Raw genomic sequence first — 21,540 nt, forward strand, 5'->3', positions numbered from 1 at the left:
TACACCTGTTGGTGCTGACTGACCCCTAGGGGCTGATGGGTGGGCTCAAAAGGGTCAATTAGATTAACTGAAATACTTCAAATCTCAGGTGACCGTTAAGGCCCATGGGCCTCTTGTTCCCTTTTCTTTCTTTACCACACATGTGGATAATGAGTTGAAATTTGGTAGAGCTTGAAATTTATTCATTTCTAAGTCAAGTTCGAGTTTCAGGGTTATTGGATCAAAGGTCTAAGTCACTGTAACTATTTTTAGAAAATCATTTTCAGTGCTCTAAATGTTTCATTCCTTGAAGGATTTGGATCGAACAGATACTTGTAAATGACAATAATTGCTAGTGGGTCTGGCAGGGGACATGTATTGCTATTTATGTTTGTTAATTTATCTTTTATGATGTTGACATGTACTATTCAAATTAAAAACTAGAGGCCCAATAGGTCTGTATCTCTCACCTGCTTCTAATGCAAAATGAGTTGATTAAGGTCATTTATGCACTCAGATACTAAGCTGATTACCACTTAATTCACATTTTAGAATTGGCTAAGTTTATTCAATTAAATACATTTTGTAGCCCTTCATTGCAGCACACTGACTACTAGCCGTATATTGTGGCAATTGGTCATCAAGAAATCACTGTTTAAAGATTTTAGACTACTTGACCCCTGCGACCTTGAATGTAGGTCAAGGTAATTTATTTGAAGGAACTCGATAGCCCTACAGCCCAATATCAATTTTGTTGAGCCTTTTGGTTATTGAGAAGTTGTTAAGGGAAAAGTTGATACCTAATGGATGTCACACCTAAGCTTTAAGCAGTTCACTTCTCCTTTGGGCAGGTAAACTGAAAATATATCTACATTGTACATGTATTTGAAACACCATGCAATTTCAGTCCTTTTGTAAAAGAAGAGATAAAAGACCTTTTACAAGACAATCATTTTATTGTATAATTACTCCAGTACATAGAGCTGTGTACAAAAACAATAACTTGGCTTGTCAAACTTCTCACTTATAGAGCTGCAAACTGACCATGAATAATTTACATCCTAAATCAAATAAATAAGCTACAGTCAGTTTATGCAAAAAACATATATGAAACATTTTCTGATAATTAGTATATCTCGGCCTCCAAATTAGGACACGATTTAAAAACAAATAGTTAACTAACCACAAAGCAAATTTAAGATCATGCTGTTTACATTAAATACCAAATATTAAATCTGTTACTTGTATCGTGAATTAATTGGGTTGTAAACATAAACTTAAATACAAAAAAATATAGATGCACTGAAGGTTTGTAACTTCACCACAATGAGCACATTCATGTAAAAACAACACTAACAGGTTTAAATGCACTCCAATTCACACTTTAGTGCTGAGTAAACGTGTGTTCCTGTTAACTGAATCAGGTGTTCATCATAAACAAATGTACTCCTAAAACTGATGCATGCCATAAATTTTATTTAATACTTCCTAAATTGACAGTATGGATACCAAGTACTCCCTAAATTTGTGTTCTCTGTAAAATGATGCCTTTGTCGTAACTGGTATAGTGGTGTACTTGGTAAATATATATACAGTGTTCTCACTTAATTGATTTAATTAATATTCTGTACTCCGTCAACTGACTGGATAAACAGGTTCAGTAGCAACACTCTACTTCATGGTTGAAGAAATAAACCTTATACAGTATCGGTAAAGATCTTTGAGCACAATTAACTATTAAATCTGTACATACAGGACTATATGTATACAGGATACTTTCACATATCATATTCTGTATCTATACAGGATACTTTCACATATCATATTTGTATTGATACAGGATACTTTCACATATCATATTTGTATTGATACAGGATACTTTCACATACCATATTCTGTATTGATACAGGATACTTTCACATATCATATTTGTATTGATACAGGATACTTTCACATATCATATTTGTATTGATACAGGATACTTTCACATATCATATTTGTATTGATACAGGATACTTTCACATATCATATTTGTATTGATACAGGATACTTTCACATATCATATTCTGTATTGATACAGGATACTTTCACATATCATATTTGTATTGATACAGGATACTTTCACATTTCATATTCTGTATCTATACAGGATACTTTCACATATCATATTTGTATTGATACAGGATACTTTCACATATCATACTCTGTATCTATACAGGATACTTTCACATATCATACTCTGTATCTATACAGGATACTTTCACATGTAATGGACGGCATCATTAACTCCAATCTAAAAATTGTTCAACATTGGGATAATTTCAACAAATTTGATAATATTACATGTGTTTATTGTGAGGTTTCTTTTCCACTATTAATTTCCTGAACTAATCATATCCAGAGAAATGTTAATGTACAAAATTAATCTTTTACAGTGATAATCAAGACCAGGGTATCTCTTGAAAATCATATTTCAAAAATGTTTTTCACTCGCAGAATACAGTACAAGAAAGGTTATTCTGTCAGAGCCTGAGGTGGATATATTGAGTCGTAAACATAGCCTAAAGGGTATCAAGCCTAAAGGGTATCAAGCCTACAGGGTATCAAGCCTAAAGGGTATCAAGCCTAAAGGGTATCAAGCCTACAGGGTATCAAGCCTAAAGGGTATCAAGCCTACAGGGTATCAAGCCTAAAGGGTATCAAGCCTACAGGGTATCAAGCCTACAGGGTATCAAGCCTAAAGGGTATCAAGCCTACAGGGTATCAAGCCTAAAGGGTATCAAGCCTACAGGGTATCAAGCCTAAAGGGTATCAAGCCTACAGGGTATCAAGCCTAAAGAGTATCAAACAGAAACATGAGATATCCAATGAAACATAATTCTAAATTTCATACAAGGATATCTGGAACGAGATATTCAGCTATACAATGTCAGCTGATATATCTAGATCTAAAATGAGATATTCAGCTACACCATGTTGGAAAATATATATCTGGATCTAAAATGAGATATTCAGCTATACCATGTTGGGAGATATATCTGGATCTAAAAGGAGATATTCAGCTATACCATGTTGGGAGATATATCTGGATCTAAAATGAGATATTCAGCTGTACCATGTTGGGAGATATATCTGGATCTAAAATGAGATATTCAGCTATACCATGTTGGGAGATATATCTGGATCTAAAAGGAGATATTCAGCTATACCATGTTGGGAGATATATCTGGATCTAAAATGAGATATTCAGCTGTACCATGTTGGGAGATATATCTGGATCTAAAATGAGATATTCAGCTATACCATGCTGGGAGATATATCTGGATCTAAAATGAGAAATTCAGCTCTATTACATCAGGAGATATATCTGGATCTAGAACAAGAGATATTCAGCTATACCATGTTGGGAGATATATCTGGATCTAAAATGAGATATTCAGCTATACCATGCTGGGAGATTTATCTGGATCTAAAATGAGAAATTCAGCTCTATTACATCAGGAGATATATCTGGATCTAGAACCAGAGATATTCAGCTATACCATGTTGGGAGATATATCTGGATCTAAAAGGAGATACTCAGCTATACCATGTTGGGAGATATATCTGGATCTAAAATGAGATATTCAGCTATACCATGCTGGGAGATATATCTGAAATGAGATATTCAGCTATACCATGCTGGAAGATATATCTGGATCTAGAACAAGAGATATTCAGCTATACCATGTTGGGAGATATATCTGGATCTAGAAGGAGATATTCAGCTATACCACATCGGGAGATATATCTAGAAGAGGAAATATTCAGCTGTGACAAACAGAAATATTCCTCTGCAACAAAACAATATACCCACATCTAGCTGCAACAGAATATCAAGTCATGTACGGTGGGTAGCTGGAGTTGGTTCCATCTGAACATTTTCATTTTGACAAAGGACTTATATAGAGTCACTTGAATGTGCTGTCACACTATTTGAAATGAACATTCCTTCATTGTGCAGTCAAATTATAGATAATGACAAAAACTACTTATCATAAAATCCTTTCTCAAATGCATAACATTGATCACATTCACTAGATTTAAAAATAAATGATGAGTACGGTAAAACACTGACAACAATTTTTGACATTTTTATGAAGCGATTACAAGGACCAATTTACCACTCACTACACAAATAATAAATAATGGTAGCAAATTTAATATTTCATATTATTTTCATGTAAAGTCATAAAACAGAGAGCAGATCTGGTAGGTGGGGTTGGGGGTGGGGTAATACAGCTGTATACCAGTAAATCCTCTACCTATGGCAGCAGAGCACATAGGTACATAACCACAAACAATAATAAATAAATCAATCAATAAACAACCATAAAAGATATAAATAATTATGTAAATTATCACAGACAACATTATGTCATGAAGACATTACTACAGCGATTTAATACAATAGATCTAGGTGAATCTCACGCCAAGCCTCAACATACTTCAACATTAACTTACATTTAGAGAGTATACTGAGATTACATAATACAAATATTAAGAATGTTTAAAGTGGGCATGTTTACAAATTCAAATTAAAGTTCTGTACAGTGGTATAAAACTATTTATAGCAAAAAAAAAAGTGATATGTTTTAATAATTTACCGATCAGAGAATAAAAATGAAACGGACATTCCATGTACTTTGTACTTTGGGAACCTGAACTACAGGGATTACAGGAATATTGTTGTCTTAAGTTTAATTATTGATTTTCATGATACACACCTACTAAGTTAATAGATCTCCTTGAATTCCATTTATCTTCCTACATTATTTAAATATTTAGGGCCTTGCAGTGAGAATATGGTGTCTCATATCAGTCACCCTGGTGCTCTCTTAAGATTTTGTCTCTACATCACATTTGAAATACGGTAATCATTTGATTTCCTACAAATGTATTGAACAAATAATTGCCATGATCCCATGTAATACCATTGAAAATCATGCAAAATGTCCGTTTTGCTCTTTTCCATGCACACAAATGGTGCTCTCCTAAACTGTGGCTTCCTCTTGCATTATGATTATAAGAGATAAACACACATAAGCAGAGCCACTCAGATTTTCACATGGATTTTAAATGAAAGTTCACAACCTAAAAACTTGTAGGAAACAACAGTTCTGATGATAAAGACATTAAGATGAGATTATTTTCTGGAGTTCAGTGTTCTGTTCATATAAAGAAAGTTTGATGATCAACTGTTGAACATTCATTCTATCCAAAAGACCACTTTTCTAAGCAGGTCCCTAAAACAAAGAGTGATATGCTGTTATTTGGATATGTAATCCTTGGGCTGATATGTTGTAAACCTAAAACATTTATTATGTAAATCTAAAACTAATATAATTGATCAGATTGGAAGTTCATTGTATTTCTTTCTGAAAAATAATGTTTGATATATATAATAATTCTGTAATAATTCACAAAAAGAAACAGTTTATGAACACTATGCAGAAATTCAATGACAACATAGTCAATTTTCAAAAAATAAAAGTATATTCGAAAGAAATCAGTACTGTATGTCACTTTACAGCAAATTATTATTTCTTCAACATATTGTGTTATTCATTAAATAGCTTCTGAATGTTTTGCATGTCACCAAAATTATTAAATACAAATATAATGTTATTATCATAATGGCACATAATACTGACATAGTTTCTCTACGGTGCATTAGTTGTGATTTTGTCAATAGTCAGTCACAGAAGGCTAAAATCTCATTACGACTGATTTTACACGAAAAATTATGCAACATCTTATTACCAACGGAAACCTTTGTCACTAAGATTTCAACACTACATTCATTTCCTTTAAAGTAGCACTAGAGCTGAGGTTAGCATTATCAAATAAGACATCAACACTCTCACAATACATACAGGGAGAACAGGGAGGCTCATTATTCACAGTACATACAGGGAGAACAGGGAGGTTTATTACTCACGGTACATACAGGGAGAACAGGGAGGTTCACTACTCATGGTACATACAGGGAGAACAGGGAGGTTCATTACTCATGGTACATATAGGGAGAACAGGGAGGTTCACTACTCATGGTACATACAGAGAGAACAGGGAGGTTCATTACTCATGGTACATACAGGGAGAACAGGGAGGTTCACTACTCACAATACATACAGGGAGAACAGGGAGGCTCACTACTCACAATACATACAGGGAGAACAGGGAAGTTCATTAATCATGGTACATACAGGGAGAACAGGGAGGTTCACTACTCATGTTACATACAGGGAGAACATGGAGGTTCATTACTCATGGTACATACAGGGAGGACAGGGAGGTTTATTACTCACGGTACATACAGGGAGGACAGGGAGGTTCACTACTTACAGTACATACAGAGAGGTTCACTACTCACGGTACATACAGGAGAGACAGGGAGGTTCACTACTCACGGTACATACAGGAAGAACAGGGATATTCATTACTCATGGTACATACAGGGAGAACAGGGATATTCATTACTCATGATACATACAGTGAGGACAGGGAGGTTCACTACTCACAAGACATACAGGGAGAACAGGTAGGCTGTTTTGTTACCTGCCTACCTATTTTGTTACCTGTACAGGTAACCATATAATTAGATATCTCATCAAATAAAACTGATACATGTATCTACAATAATTACTCTGGAATGTCTTGGAGACCTTACTATTGAATCAACCTTTTTTTTGAGCAAATTAGAGCAATGTAAGACATAGGATCGGTGCTATACAGTAGTTCAACATAGACTAGAGCTATACAAAGCATGTGCTTCAAATTGATACATAGATATCAATAGAAATATGTAACAAAATGGTCCGCTGAGGGTTTAAAAGATACAAATCTCAATTTACAAATATTTCAGTGCTAGCTAACGGGTGATGAAATGTTGGTAACCAACTGACCATCCTGACCATTGTAGGGGGAGGTGGAATAACTCTGCTGTGATCTTCATGATACATGTATACAATGTACTGTCACCGAATTCACAATAAGATAAGATATCTCTATTGCATAACAGTTAAACACAATTACTTTTGGTTGTTTAAAGGGTAGGTCACTCTGTCGTGGAATAGACTAGTGATGTCACTCACATTCAAAATGAGACAGAATTTAATAAACCGTTTTACAATCCTTATAAACATTTCAAATTTTCAAATCACGATTCCTTGTTACCAACACATTAGTACCATCATGATAGAATGGTTATGCTACCTTAATAATGAACCAGGTATATTTCTGTACAATCAATATGACTAACCAAAAATAGTGACATGAATTGTGACATAATTCATATAATATTGTATCATGTGTTTCCCAAACAGTAGTTTATAATATTTCAACTCCAACCATTGCATCCTAACATAATCATAGTAATTAAAACTAGCCTAAATCCATTGCTGAGGCTGCTGACATTTCCCTTTGAGATGGTGGAGATGCCTCATAGATGGTGTATATGATGATTGGCTGAACAGATTTTGAACTGATCTTTGACCTCTCAGACGGTTGGGATGCTGATGGGTTGAGGGTCATCTTTGTTGAGCTTTGACCCCGCAGATAGTGGGGATGCTGATAGGTTGAGGTCATCTATGTTGATCTTTGACCTCTCAGACGGTTGGGATGCTGATGGGTTGAGGGTCATCTATGTTGATCTTTGACCCCTAGATGGTGGGGATGCTGATGGGTTGAGGGTCATTTATGTTGATCTTTGACCCCTCAGATAGTAGGAATGCTGATTGGAGGAGATGAAAAGATAGGATAGCCTAGAGGTGGGTCTGCTGACTGTACAGTGAGGTTCCTGAGAACTGTGGGGTGGGCTTGGATACTGTAGCGCTCCTCATCATCGTTAGTGAAATACAACAACTCCAGGCTAAGATTTGCCCACTGTCCCCGGACTACCTCTGTGTTGAGTCGGCCTATATGGGCCGCCACTTCTTGCAATGACAACACTCGACTTGTGTACGTCCCCTTCAATGAAAAATGAAAAGTGAATTGTAAATTCCCTTCATTAAGTAAAAATGAACTGTTAAAAACTCCCATCAATGAAAACTAAATATAAATTTTCCATTTGGTTACTCTACACTTACCTGGTAATTTGCATTCTGACTTAATAAATGATTATTATTCATACTTTATAATTAATTTGACATACTGTTTATTTTATCTTCTTGTTCCACAGATTTTCCTACTCACTATTACCTAAATATTACAATGAGTGTACAAACAATACTGTTGATGACTGAGATATCATACAATACTGTTGATGGCTGAGATATCATACAATACTGTTGATGGCTGAGATATCATACAATACTGTTGATGACTATGAGATTTCATACAATACTGTTGATGACTGAGATATCATACAATACTGTTGGTGACCGAGATATCATACAATACTGTTGATGACTGTGAGATATCATACAATACTGTTGATGGCTGAGATATCATACAATACTGTTGATGGCTGAGATATCATACAATACTGTTGACTGTGAGATATCATACAATACTGTTGATGACTATGAGATATCATACAATACTGTTGATGGCTGAGAAATCATACAATACTGTTGATGACTGAGATATCATACAATACTGTTGATGACTGTGAGATATCATACAATACTGTTGATGACTGTGAGATATCATACAATACTGTTGATGGCTGAGATATCTTACAATACTGTTGATGACTGTGAGATATCATACAATACTGTTGATGACTGAGATATCATACAATACTGTTGATGGCTGAGATATCATACAATACTGTTGATGACTGTGAGATATCATACAATACTGTTGATGACTATGAGATATCATACAATACTGCTGATGACTGTGAGATATCATACAATATTGTTGATGACTATGAGATATCATACAATACTGCTGATGACTGTGAGATATCATACGATACTGTTGATGACTGAGATATCATACAATACTGTTGATGACTGTGAGATATCATACAATAATGTTGATGACTGAGATATCATACAATACTGTTGATGACTGACATATCATACAATACTGTTGATGACTGTGAGATATCATACAATACTGTTGATGACTGTGAGATATCATACAATACTGTTGATGACTGAGATATCATACAATACTGTTGATGACTGAGATATCATACAATACTGTTGATGACTGAGATATCATACAATACTGTTGATGACTATGAGATATCATACAATACTGTTGGTGACTGAGATATCATACAATACTGTTGATGACTGAGATATCATACAATACTGTTGATGACTGAGATATCATACAATACTGTTGATGACTGTGAGATATCATACAATACTGTTGATGATTGTGAGATATCATACGATACTGTTGGTAACTGAGATATCATACAATACTGTTGATGACTGTGAGATATCATACAATACTGTTGATGACCGAGATATCATACAATACTGTTGGTAACTGAGATATCATACGATACTGTTGATGACTATGATATATCATACAATACTGTTGACTGTGAGATATCATACAATACTGTTGATGACTGTGATATCATACAATACTGTTGATGACTGTGAGATATCATACAATACTGTTGATGACTGAGATATCATACAATACTGTTGATGACTGAGATATCATACAATACTGTTGATGACTGTGAGATATACAATATTGTTGATGATTGTGAGGTATCATACAATACTGTTGATGATTGTGAGGTATCATACTGTACATGTACTACAAGTGACAAGTCACTAGAGTGTAGTACCTGTTAATTATAATGAGATATTACTACTATGTGATACAATTCACTGGATTAGACACATACAACAGTATTGATGATAACTAAAGATGTTCTATAACAATGAGATATGGTTTTGTAGTACCTGTTGATTGTTATGACCAAGAGAGAAGAGATTTGGTTTGCTGGCCAGTACAGCAGACTTCCATTGGTCATCTGATTCCAGTCCTATGTACCAATCACGGTCATATTCCTCCATATATTCCTGTAATTCCTCGGATGAAGTCACCTCTCCCAATAACATCTGATCCAACATCAGCTTAAACCCATACCTACAGACACAAACAAGTAAAGATACAATACATATCACCCACAGGTACAAACAACTAAAGATACAATACACATCACCCACAGGTACAAACAAGTAAAGATACAATACATATCACCCACAGGTACAAACAGGTAAATATTCAATACACATTACCCACAGGTACAAACAAGTAAATATACAATACATATCACCCACAGGTACAAACAAGTAAAGATACAATACACATCACGCACAGGTACAAACAACTAAAGATACAATACAGATCACCCACAGGTACAAACAACTAAAGATACAATACATATCACCCACAGGTACAAACAAGTAAAGATACAATACATATCACCCACAGGTACAAACAAGTAAAGATACAATACATATCACACACAGATACAACCATAGAAAGATACAATAAACATCACCCTAACAAGTAGGTTTTGCCACTTAAACATATTCAACTCAGGACAATAATTTGAAACTTTCTAATTATTGGTCAAATACATCTATGAATTAGGAACCATATTGAATATCTACATTATACAGTAATGACTTCAGTTTTCTTAACACTTTATTTATAAAAGATAAGAATCCTAAATTAACAAGAGGCCCATGGGCCTTAACGGTCACCTGAAATTTGAAATATTTCAGTTAATTTAATTCACAATTTTTGCCCCAGGGGCAAAGGTGAGACCCCTGGGTCATAAAATTCACAATTTTGGTAAAGCACCTTAAGACCTTTTTTTTTATTTATGAAGAGTATTTGATTCCACCATATAGAGTAGAGAAGAAGATTTTTGAAATTTCAGTCAATTTGACCCTTTTTAGCCCCGCCCATTATCCCCTGGGGGTCAGTCAGGGCCAACATGTGCATGCCATCAAACTGTCATCATATGCTGATAATGTTAACCAAGTTAGAATGAATTCCAATTGTAATCAAACAAATTATACATTATGTAGTCAAAGATGTGATTTCCCTATATAAACTATAGTAAAGTTTACCCCCTCCCCAGGGGCAAACATGAGACCCCTGGGTCATAAGATTCACAATTTTGGTAAAGCACCTTAAGACCCTTTTTATTTATGAAGAGTATTTGATTCCACCATATCTGAGAGTAGAGAAGAAGATTTTTGAAATTTCAGTCAATTTGACCCCTTTTAGCCCTGCCCATCAGCCCCTGTGGGTCAGTCAGGGCAAACATGTGCATGCCATCAAACTGTCATCATATGCTGATAATGTTAACCAAGTTAGAATGAATTCCAATCGAAATCAAACAAATTATAGTCAAAAATGTGATTTCCCTATATAAACTATAGTAAAGTTTACCCCCTCCCCAGGGGCAAACATGAGACCCCTGGGTCATGAAATTCACAATTTTGGTAAAGCACCTTAAGACCCTTCCATCTATGAAGAGTATTTGATTCCACCTGAGAGTAGAGAAGAAGATTTTTGAATTTTAGTCAATTTGACCCATTTTAGCCCCGCCCCTCAGGCCCCTGGGGGGTGGGGACCATATAATTCACAATTTTGGTTGACCTTTAGCCATAGAAGCTTCCAGCCAAATTTCATTGAATTTGGTTTAGGGGTTTTGGAGAAGAAGTCGAAAATGCAAATTGTTTACGGACGAACGACGCACGACGACGGACAAAAGGGAATTAGAATAGGTCACATGAGACTTTGTCTCAGGTGACCTAAAAGGTATCATTGCTATCATAATTTGTTCACCATCTAAATGTGAATCATTGCTTTGTTTGCAATAGCCTTCAGCTGTAGCCAGATAAAAAAATGATCTATGCTTTTATATACATGTACGAACATAATTAAACTGATGACAATTTTTTTTATAAAATGAACTAGTCTATATCTTTCATACACTGTTAAAACATTAAGAAGTTAATATTTAAGGTTCGTACCTAAAGCACTTGAGGACAAGTGTGTACAGCTCCTTGTCCTCTGACAACCAGTCCAACATGGCGTTCCAAGGGAGATCACCAGTGTAATACTTGTAGAGAGTGCTGGCAGGGCTGTATGACACTGGACAAAACAGCATACATGTTACACTTGCTTCTGATAATATTATAACTTTATTGTTTCTGATATTACACAATTATGACTCTTTGTTTTGATTGATTTGATGATTTATGGAGCGTAGATAACCAATATCAATCTTGGCGTCTGGCCTCTGTCGATATTGGTTATCTGAGTTCCATAAATCATCATACCAATAAAAACAAAGAGCTATAACTGGTTTATTACCATTTCCGTATCAAAATCAGAGTACACAATGCTTACAGTATGATTCCTTGCCATCTAAATCACATCTTATTCCACCGTATTCATCACAGAGTCGTAAATACCAAAAATCTATAAAACATCATATTACACTAATTGTGCAACTTAGCAGACATGTGTCTGACAGATCTGATTGGCTAAAATTATGCGAAATCACAGAAAACTTGCACAAGCGTTTTGTATCACTATCACAGCTAAAGTGCAACTCAATGTTAAATGGAATGGCATGTGACTGGATGTAGACCAATCAGCATGTGATAAAAACTAAAAATGCAATAAATAAATGTGATTTATTGTCCTATTAATATTTCCTGCACATAATGAAGAAATAAACAAACAACATGAAAAAGTTGTTTTAAACTTGAACTTACCTTGAGCATCAAATATGGAGTAACATGCCATCACTAACTGTGCATAGCAGTTCATAAGTGTATCATCCTGACCAACGTCTAGAGCCACTTTCTCCCTGGACTGTCCCGTAACTGACCAGTCAAGTGTTCCCAGGACAAAGCGGTACCACTCCCTAGGGAACTGGTCTAGGTACCGAGAAAGCTGAGAATATTCAACAGGCAGCTCTCGCCAGCGTGCAGGCACACTGATGTGGAATGAATGAGGACACTTGAAGTCCGGGGAACCTGCCAGATTTGTTACAGGTTTGTATATAGTATTGCCCATGGCTCCATTTTTAGAGTAGGACTTCATGGTTTTAAATGTTGGCTGTAACACTTGTTTTGGCTTGGTAATATCTGATGCAGGTAAACCAAAATCTAACTCCTCAAACAAATCATCTAAATCATCCTTATCACTGGAAAGTTTATTTTTACTCTTGGAGTTATCTACAGATGGATAAGCTTGAACTTTGGACCTCTGTAAAGTGTTTTTGTTGGTCCTACTATCTAGGATTCCATCATCTGACCACAAACTGTCAGCAAAACTGTCTATAGACGCCCATGATGACTGACGTTTGACTACTGGTGGTTTATTTACCGTAACAACTGTATCCACAGTTTTCATGCCCACCCTGGAGCTGGCCCCGACCACTCTCCGTGAGGCTGAAGGGGGCGATAGGTTGTTATTCATAGTCTCTTGGTTATGGTTAATTTCCTCCATCTCCATTTTCTCCTTACCTTCTGACGAATCACAACCACTATCACTGTCCCGGTCTACAAACGGTGGGGCAGTGCTGCATTTTGTACGATTAATATGATGCAGTAAAACCCAGACAAGACTTTTAGAGAAAGCTGTCATTGTGGTCTGGTAACTACCAGGACTGTCTATGATTCCTGTAAGCACGTTTCTGGCATCAGAGTAAGTGTGGACATATGCAGCGTCCACTGGAGTGAGGGTGTGTAAGGGGTACTGGTTCAGTGATCCAAGAGCAAACCCATGCTCCCGCTCAAATGCCTCCTCAAAGATGTCGTCAAGTCTGGCAGCCTCGGCTGTGTGACAGGATGTCTCCTGTAGCTCTAGACCCTTGATGTTGACTGTACAGTAGCCACATCCTCGCTCTAGGACCTGTACCCAGGCCAGACGGTCCTGGAACCTCACCAGGTAGTGGTTACCAGGCACAGGCTCACCTACAACAATAAAGGTAAACTATGAACATTATTTCATGACTACCTATACAGTTCAAACAATTAAGTGGTTATTATTTCGATTTCTGGAAGAAGAATTAACAATTGATGTTGATCCATTATCTCATTCAAATATATCAGGATATATAATATTGCTATATTCAAATTTGGGATTTATTCTTGTGAATAAAAATCAAAATCAAAAACTTTTATTTATAAGTGAAAAAAGCTCTGATTTAATCAATGAAATACAAAATGTAGAAAGCTGATATCTGGTCAAGTTTATACTTTGGACTAAGAAGCATCTGCAATGCTTTGTAATTAATATAAAGACAATTATATCATACATTGTAATTAGAAATAAAAATTATTCTGATATTAATTATATGAATAACTTCCACTTTTAATAGAGTGATAGTATGAAAGCATATTGTATACATTATAGACATATGTAAATATAATAATTGTGCATTGTATCTAGGTAAAAAAAAATTCGCAACAACACTAAAACACTACTTCTCAAAATTCACTTATTATTATAATACATTATGACATTTTGACCCCAAATATAACTTTCTGAAAATGAAAAGAAATTACAAATGTTATGTTATAGAATGTACATGTATTTATTTTTGACCATAAACTGATTCGAATGCCAAATGGAGAAGCAAAAAAGATTTAATATCAATTTTAAAGATCTAAGGTTAAAAGCAAAAAACAAGAAAACAAACTAAACTCGTATAATGTATGGGTTTGTTGATCTGTCCATACTACAATGCAACAATCTATCAAGTTTGGTTGGAATTTAACATTCATACTTTTTGAGAAACTGAACTGAACACAAAATTCAAAAGTACAGATTCTGGCATGCCTAATTTCCCAGATCTAAATGCAAAATTTTGAAGTGTAATGTTGACGAGGACGCTGTCACCATCACTGCACTAGCTGCCAGAAAAGTAACACCAAAGTCTTGCTTTTGTGACTTTGGTAAAATATAACATATAAATGATTTCTAATCGAATACCAAACACATTCTACTGATTAAATTGAAAATACATGTATTGGTATTTAGCCACTGTCAGGGATAGCTGTTAGAAATCCCCAAAACATAGATTACCTAGACTTCCATCTGCAAATGCTGTTCTCAAGACTTCTGCAAATTTGGGAGCGAACTGTCGGTAAAACATGGAATCAGCACATACATTCGCTGAGGCTCCAACTGCTTCAGGCCAGAATTTACAGGGGCGTGGAAAGGTAATAAAAAATACTGGCAAAGTAAATAGAGGTAAGAGTGGAGCAGACAAAGCTGTAGCCACCAGTATAATACCAAGCACCACAGGGAAAAGGACAATGGACAGAAAAATGATTAAGGCCGTCGACCCTCGGCGCTGTTTCTTGTCCGTCCAGGAGGATATTAAAAGAGATACACAAAAATATAACTTATTCAAGAACTGGAAAAATCTGTCTCTGCAGAGGCCTATGATTAGAGAAAGAATGGGTAATCCAAACTCTATGACGGTCGAATTGGTGCTGAGGGTGACTAGGATGAGATGAGTAATGGATAATTCCAGTAATGAGTTGGGTGTGCTCTGCCAGACCTACAACAGAAGATTTAAAAAAAATTACAATACAATTCAAAACAACTTAACATTTGGTAACAGAGGACCAGGAAATGGAGATCAACTGCTGTTAGTTTCTAACTTAAGGTAACTTTCCCAATTTATAATTTGCATTGCTTATTTGAAAGTAAAATGTTATTTTCTTGATATAAACTTTAAGAGAGATATCTATTTCAACTTTAGATCTACCAAACATTACTTCAAAGAAATACTAGAATGTTTTTCTTTTAAATTATTTTGGGCTTCATATACAACAATGTAAGTTGTAGAGTTTCAAACATATACATACACAACAAACTCACAGCTGAAGAGATTTTATCAAATATTGTTGACAACACATGGATTTTAAGAAATATAAATGACTGTATACACACCCAACGGAACACTCGGACCACACCAAAGATGTACCATACTGATGTATAAGTAGATAGATTTGATCGCAGGGACTTGTTGGCTGGGTCAGTAGTTGTCACCAGTAATGAGCAATAGGCTAGCATGACCAGGGGAGCAACTGAAAAGAAAAAATGATAAATTGTACTGGATCTGTGTTCACATATATAATGTACTGGGGAACAACTGAAAGTAATACTGATACATTTTACTGGGTCTATCTGTGAAGGGGACAACGGAAATAAAGTAATACAACTGTACTAACATAATTGTGTTATACTGGGTCTGCATACATATATACTGGAAATAACCTGGACTTGGTTGTATACTGTTTCAGTAGTATACATAGAAAGCATTCATCATTGTATACTGTTTCAGTAGTATACATAGAAAGCATTCATCATTTCATCATAAGGGTCTGTAGCTCATCAAACCACCCTATTCAATCCTTGTATATTTCACATAATAGTAATATTCATGTATTCTACTCATTCTGAAAAAACTGACTCTGTGTAGAATAAAAGATAGTGTGTATGAAAGAACAAACCCAAATATCTGTCCTAACTGAACAGTTCCAATGACACATTGTCAAATAACTGAACTTGTCGCAGGAACTACTTACCCCAGCTTACAATTATCCGGCGAAGAACACCTAATGGTTTTAATTTTCTTTTTCTGTCCTTAAACAAGTTTGTTCGAGTGGCTGTTGGTGGAAATAACATATTTCTCCACAAACCTAACACAATGTATACACCCTGAATATCTCTCAGGATTTTCTCTGTCACACACAATCCAATAATCACATATCCCAGAATCCTCCAAATGCTGTCATCATTAGTCACATTGTAATTAACAAGTCCTGATAAAACACCTACAACAGCCAACATGATAAAATGGTAGAGAAACTCCAATGGCCGCCATTTCCACAGAAACTGACATCGGTAGTTTGTATTGTTGGGATCATGACTCGCCGAGGCAACCTTGTTTCGAGTGAGTATGAAGGTATGTATCTGGTCCCCTAGACCGCCCAGATCTGTGCTGAGGAGATATCCACATATCGCTGACAACAATACCGACCCCAGACTAGCTGAGAAGAAGTAGGCACCAAGGTACACTCCCAGGGACATGGTCAACAGCACCACAAGTCTGAAAGGACAGAGTATTCACAAAACACTTACATACAGATGATATTTTGGAATTAAGGGGATATAACGTGGTTAGGAAATGATCATTGCAGCACCATTTGCTTTGCTGCAAGAAATTGCTTTGCCTTTCCAAGCCAATTTTCTTGATATTTAGACTTTTTGTACAAATAAGGATGAAATACTGCCACAATTCTCTATAAATGTTTAATGGTTTCAGGGAGAATCGTTTTGTAGCTGAGAAACTTAACCTTCAAGTAATGATTTTATTTTGGGTGCATTTCTATTTCTGCAAATTATGGAAATTTGAACATCTTTTTCAAAAAAACATTTTTGTCATCATATAAACTTTCTTGCAGTGAAACGTTATAGAAGAATAAAAACATGAACCTACCATGAAAATAAAAATAATACAACACATTACTGTCTTTTTATCAGACAGAAGAGTTATCTCCCCTTTAAATTTCATCATGTTGATCTGTCTTTTTTTATTTTGGTGCAACAAACCAACATGGATCCTGACTACATCTGGCCCTTGTTCGTTTATGCTGACAAAGTGGTTTGTCAGCTTTTAAATGTAATATGATTTTAAATATATATTGCAAATGTTAATACAGTCCTTGAAAGTCTTTGTCCATCTGAAAACTTTCTGAATATGAAATCACCAGGTCCATCTTTATTCATAAGCGAACAACACCGGTCCGACTGGTCCAACCGTTTAGACCGCAAAAATGAAAATGGCCTTGGATATGTATAAGTGCTCACAGGGGGAATAACTATTAAGAACTGTAGCTAGTACCCAAACCTAGGTCTGAAGTTTTACTGGAAATCTTTTACTTAGGAGGTTATTTCATATCGCATTAATACACAAAATATTTTCTTTGAAAAAATATTGCCCATTTTACATGGTTATTACAAATGAACGTACAAAATTACCCCAGAATACATGTCAGTCACTCAAACATTTTGGAATTGCAAACTGTAGGTCTGTTAACCATGTCAATGCTAGCTATACAAAATATTCAAGAGGCCAAATGGACCTGCATTGCTCACATCCTTTGAATGCACACAACCAAACCAACATTAGATCTCTGGGACTCATATGGTTATTGAAAAGTTGGCGTTTCAAGATTTTAACACATTTGACCTATATGAATTTGAAAACAACCCAAGGCCATTCATATGAACAATATGATAGCCCTTCACAACAGCATGCTACAGGCCCAATATTAGGTCTCTGGGCCTCTTGGTTATTAAGAAGAAGTTGCTTACATAGAAAAATTGACAACAGACGGACAACAGACAATGTATGCTGCACCACAACCTTTAGGCCAGGTGAGCTAATTATTTGACTTTGTTACTGCATACTCTTCCTTACAGCTTACCTGCATATTAAAATGTAACTCACCTTACACCAGATGCACTAGTTGAACCACCAAGGAGGTGTACATGTGCTTGTTCAAATAGCCAGTAGAAGACAGCATCTAAGGGAGGTAATATCCCAAACATCCACAGCAGTGGCAGGAAAGAGAATAGAACATGGAGACTTTGGTCTGTGGACAAGAACACTGTGGATAGGAACCTGAAAAGAAACAACAAAATGATTCGTAAGGACTCCCTCAGGCTCTAAACTTTAATTTGGTTTAAGAATGTGGCAGGTTTTATCTGATACTCACTTCTAAGCATTTGCACATATGTATTACAGGTCTGCATTTCACACGTTTGTCCCACTGATCAAATTTTGATGATAAATGACACAAAAGAGAAAATCATGGTCTTTATTTAAAATGCCTCTGTGTATCTGTTACATTCAGCAGAGATACACTATTCCACAGTGGATTTATTTAGAGAACCATTAATTTAAAAAAAGTACAGCTAAAAGTACACAGGTAGATTTTTTCACCATAAAATTGATAAATCCATGGTGTGGGTATTGGAAAATTGAACACTCATATTCAAATTTGTAGCATCAAGACTTACCTGTAGAGAAGATGAAACGTGATACACAAAAACACATAAAATGGTCGCATCAGAGGAGACAACTCCCAGCTATCTAAGGTCCTGTAAGTGGCAGGCTCCGGTGGTGCAGCAACGGTGAGGGGGTACTGGGCCACACAAAGCGTGATCCAGCCGAAGGTGTAGAGTATAACCGTTACACCAGTATTATAACTGTACAGACCCCCTAATGTTGTTGGCAGTAGGTACCATAAGGCAAACCCACACATACAGCCCCCTACCAATGAATGCAACACAATGTTTATCATGAATTTTTTCTTCGGTGCCACAAATTCAAATGTTTCCACACCACAACAGGAGAAAAAATCCACCTCGTCATCTTCAGCAAGCAGATTTTTTTTCTTTGTGGGAAGAGTTAATTCTGATGAGTTCTGCAGTTGGACAGCAGTAGATATGATCTGTGTTACCAGCACAAAGGTAAAGATAAGGCATCCATACACAATCACAGCTATGTAATCTGTTACTGTGCCTAGCTCCACCAACAGGGTAAATACACCTCCTATCAAAAACGGGATGATAAACAACAACACTTGGTTCAGATAAACATATACCGGTGCCTCGTATCCAAGCTTCAACTTGGGACCTCCCAGAATGGTCTGAGGGAGACGCTTGTAGAAAAAGTCTCGCTTGTATTCATTCAGTAAAGGAATTCCTGTACCCATTTTGATTTAATTTTTCAGTTACGATGACTACAATAGTGGTTCCTGGTAGTTATGTTGGATTGTGAAAATAGGTCACAAAATATCTACAGATATCAGGGGGCAAGACCCGTTGTATCAGTTCCTCCATTATGTTGATAGATCAAGATCATCTGCCTGAAAAAAAGCAGTGTCATAACAGAATACAATTTAGAAAGTTAGATGTAGTTGATGTTTTCATAGCATAGTTTTATTTGAATTGACAACCTGTTTTGTACAGTTGTTAACAAATGAAATAACAACCTGCATTTCTTTTAGCATATTTCAACATTTAAAAAAAAATGAGAGCAATGCATGGGAAGCTTAGAATTTTCAGTTTATTGTCTTTATCTATAAATCAATCTGATCTAATTTTGTTATTCTAAATATAATATTTTCATATCATAAATGCAGATGCCAAAATGAAAATTATGAGGATGGTCCATGGAAAGGTGTTACTATTGTACGTGAATAGATAGACAATACTGACCACTCATGGACATTATATAATGATTGTTTGTTGTTTTGTTTGGGAGTTGGGTTTTATCACCCCTAGAACAGCCAGGGTCATTTTGAGACAGAGTCTCCAAGCAGGGCCGTCCTAGCAACTGACTTCACTACACAATATATGAGGCCTGCCCCATGGCATCCAGAGATAATTAAAAGTGTACATGTCTTGACCAAGGATTATCAACACAAAGCAGTCGGTTTCTCACCTTCCTGAGAAACACGAACCGCCATTGACCAGTACATCTAAATAATCTTTGATCTTCATCTGAGGTTATGTAAAAACAGTTTACTACAATACAAAATTTAATGATTTTAAGAGGTGCAAAAATAAAATGGATATTAGATGAATTAGCTTGCACCGAGATGTCTTTGGGAAGGATGTAAATTTAATACAGATTATTTTAATGTATGCGTCTCCTTCTTTTCAATGTTCTGTTCGATTCTCGTCAATCCAATAATAAGCTTAAGATTGTTCTTTTTTTGGAGAGTCATTAAAATTGCTCTCAGACTCCAATCAATTCTCAATTATTTTTTAAGAGTAAGTCTTATTTCTAAAACTGTCAATGATCAGTCAAACATGTGTCAATTCCGAATTTAATCGGACAAATATTAAGCGTAAGAAGTAGTCCTAGCATTCACGGATTTAGAATATCGCCATAGCATGACATCCTTTCATTGTTTATGTTGACAACATAACAGCATTTTGACAACCACACCATTTACCTGTTAGTTTTTCAGGCAGTCGGTAACGTAAAATACAAAAATGAAAGTCGTGTGTGAGAGCGAACAGCTATGACGTCGGCTGGCATCAAAACACTGGACCCATAACCATTTCTTGACACTGACATTTGACACACATTCCAATCCTGATCGCCATTAGGTTGCACTAACAATAGAACCCGGAAAAGTGAAAATCCGGATTTAGATTATATGTTTTCAATTTTTAAGGTTACATGGTATAAAGACTACCATAATCTATAGACAAAATTGAGGCTATGTTTAATGGCATATATTAAGTATGTAAAAATTGTAGTCTACTGTGTAAAGCAATAAAAAAATGAAGTTGTGTGAACGAAAGAAAAAATAGTATTTAGTTTCGTACACGATTGTTTATTCAGTCGAGATTCTAATAAAGACTTAGCAACCTTTCATCAGATTCATTTTTTTAATAAATCAACTGCAGTTTTGTTATTCTGATTTGTAAAACTTCTCGTTCGAAAATAGTTTCTCTATTTGC

At 35.7% G+C, this 21,540-nt stretch overlaps 1 protein-coding gene across 2 annotated transcripts; it reads right to left on the reverse strand.

Moving 5' to 3' along the window:
- Positions 1-915: 915 nt before the first annotated feature.
- LOC117323871 (pecanex-like protein 4) lies at positions 916-21,174 on the reverse strand. Of its 2 annotated transcripts, XR_004531842.1 has the most exons (11): positions 21,027-21,174; positions 19,081-19,931; positions 18,509-18,682; positions 16,581-17,104; positions 15,943-16,079; positions 15,067-15,547; positions 12,747-13,952; positions 11,997-12,117; positions 9,903-10,089; positions 2,829-7,989; positions 916-2,572 (listed from the first exon to the last, which is right to left on the reverse strand). XR_004531842.1 is itself a non-coding variant. In XM_033879375.1 (10 exons), exons 2-10 carry the CDS (start codon positions 19,776-19,778, stop codon positions 7,738-7,740), a joined length of 3,780 nt encoding a protein of 1,259 aa, XP_033735266.1. In that variant the 5' UTR covers positions 19,779-19,931; positions 21,027-21,174; the 3' UTR covers positions 916-7,737. The 2 variants fall into 2 exon arrangements, 1 of the variants encoding a protein (XP_033735266.1); XM_033879375.1 differs by having other exon boundaries at positions 916-7,989.
- Between the last annotated feature and the right edge of the window lie 366 nt (positions 21,175-21,540).

This window comes from Pecten maximus, chromosome 3 (assembly GCF_902652985.1).
Source record: "Pecten maximus chromosome 3, xPecMax1.1, whole genome shotgun sequence".
NCBI lineage: Eukaryota > Metazoa > Mollusca > Bivalvia > Pectinida > Pectinidae > Pecten > Pecten maximus.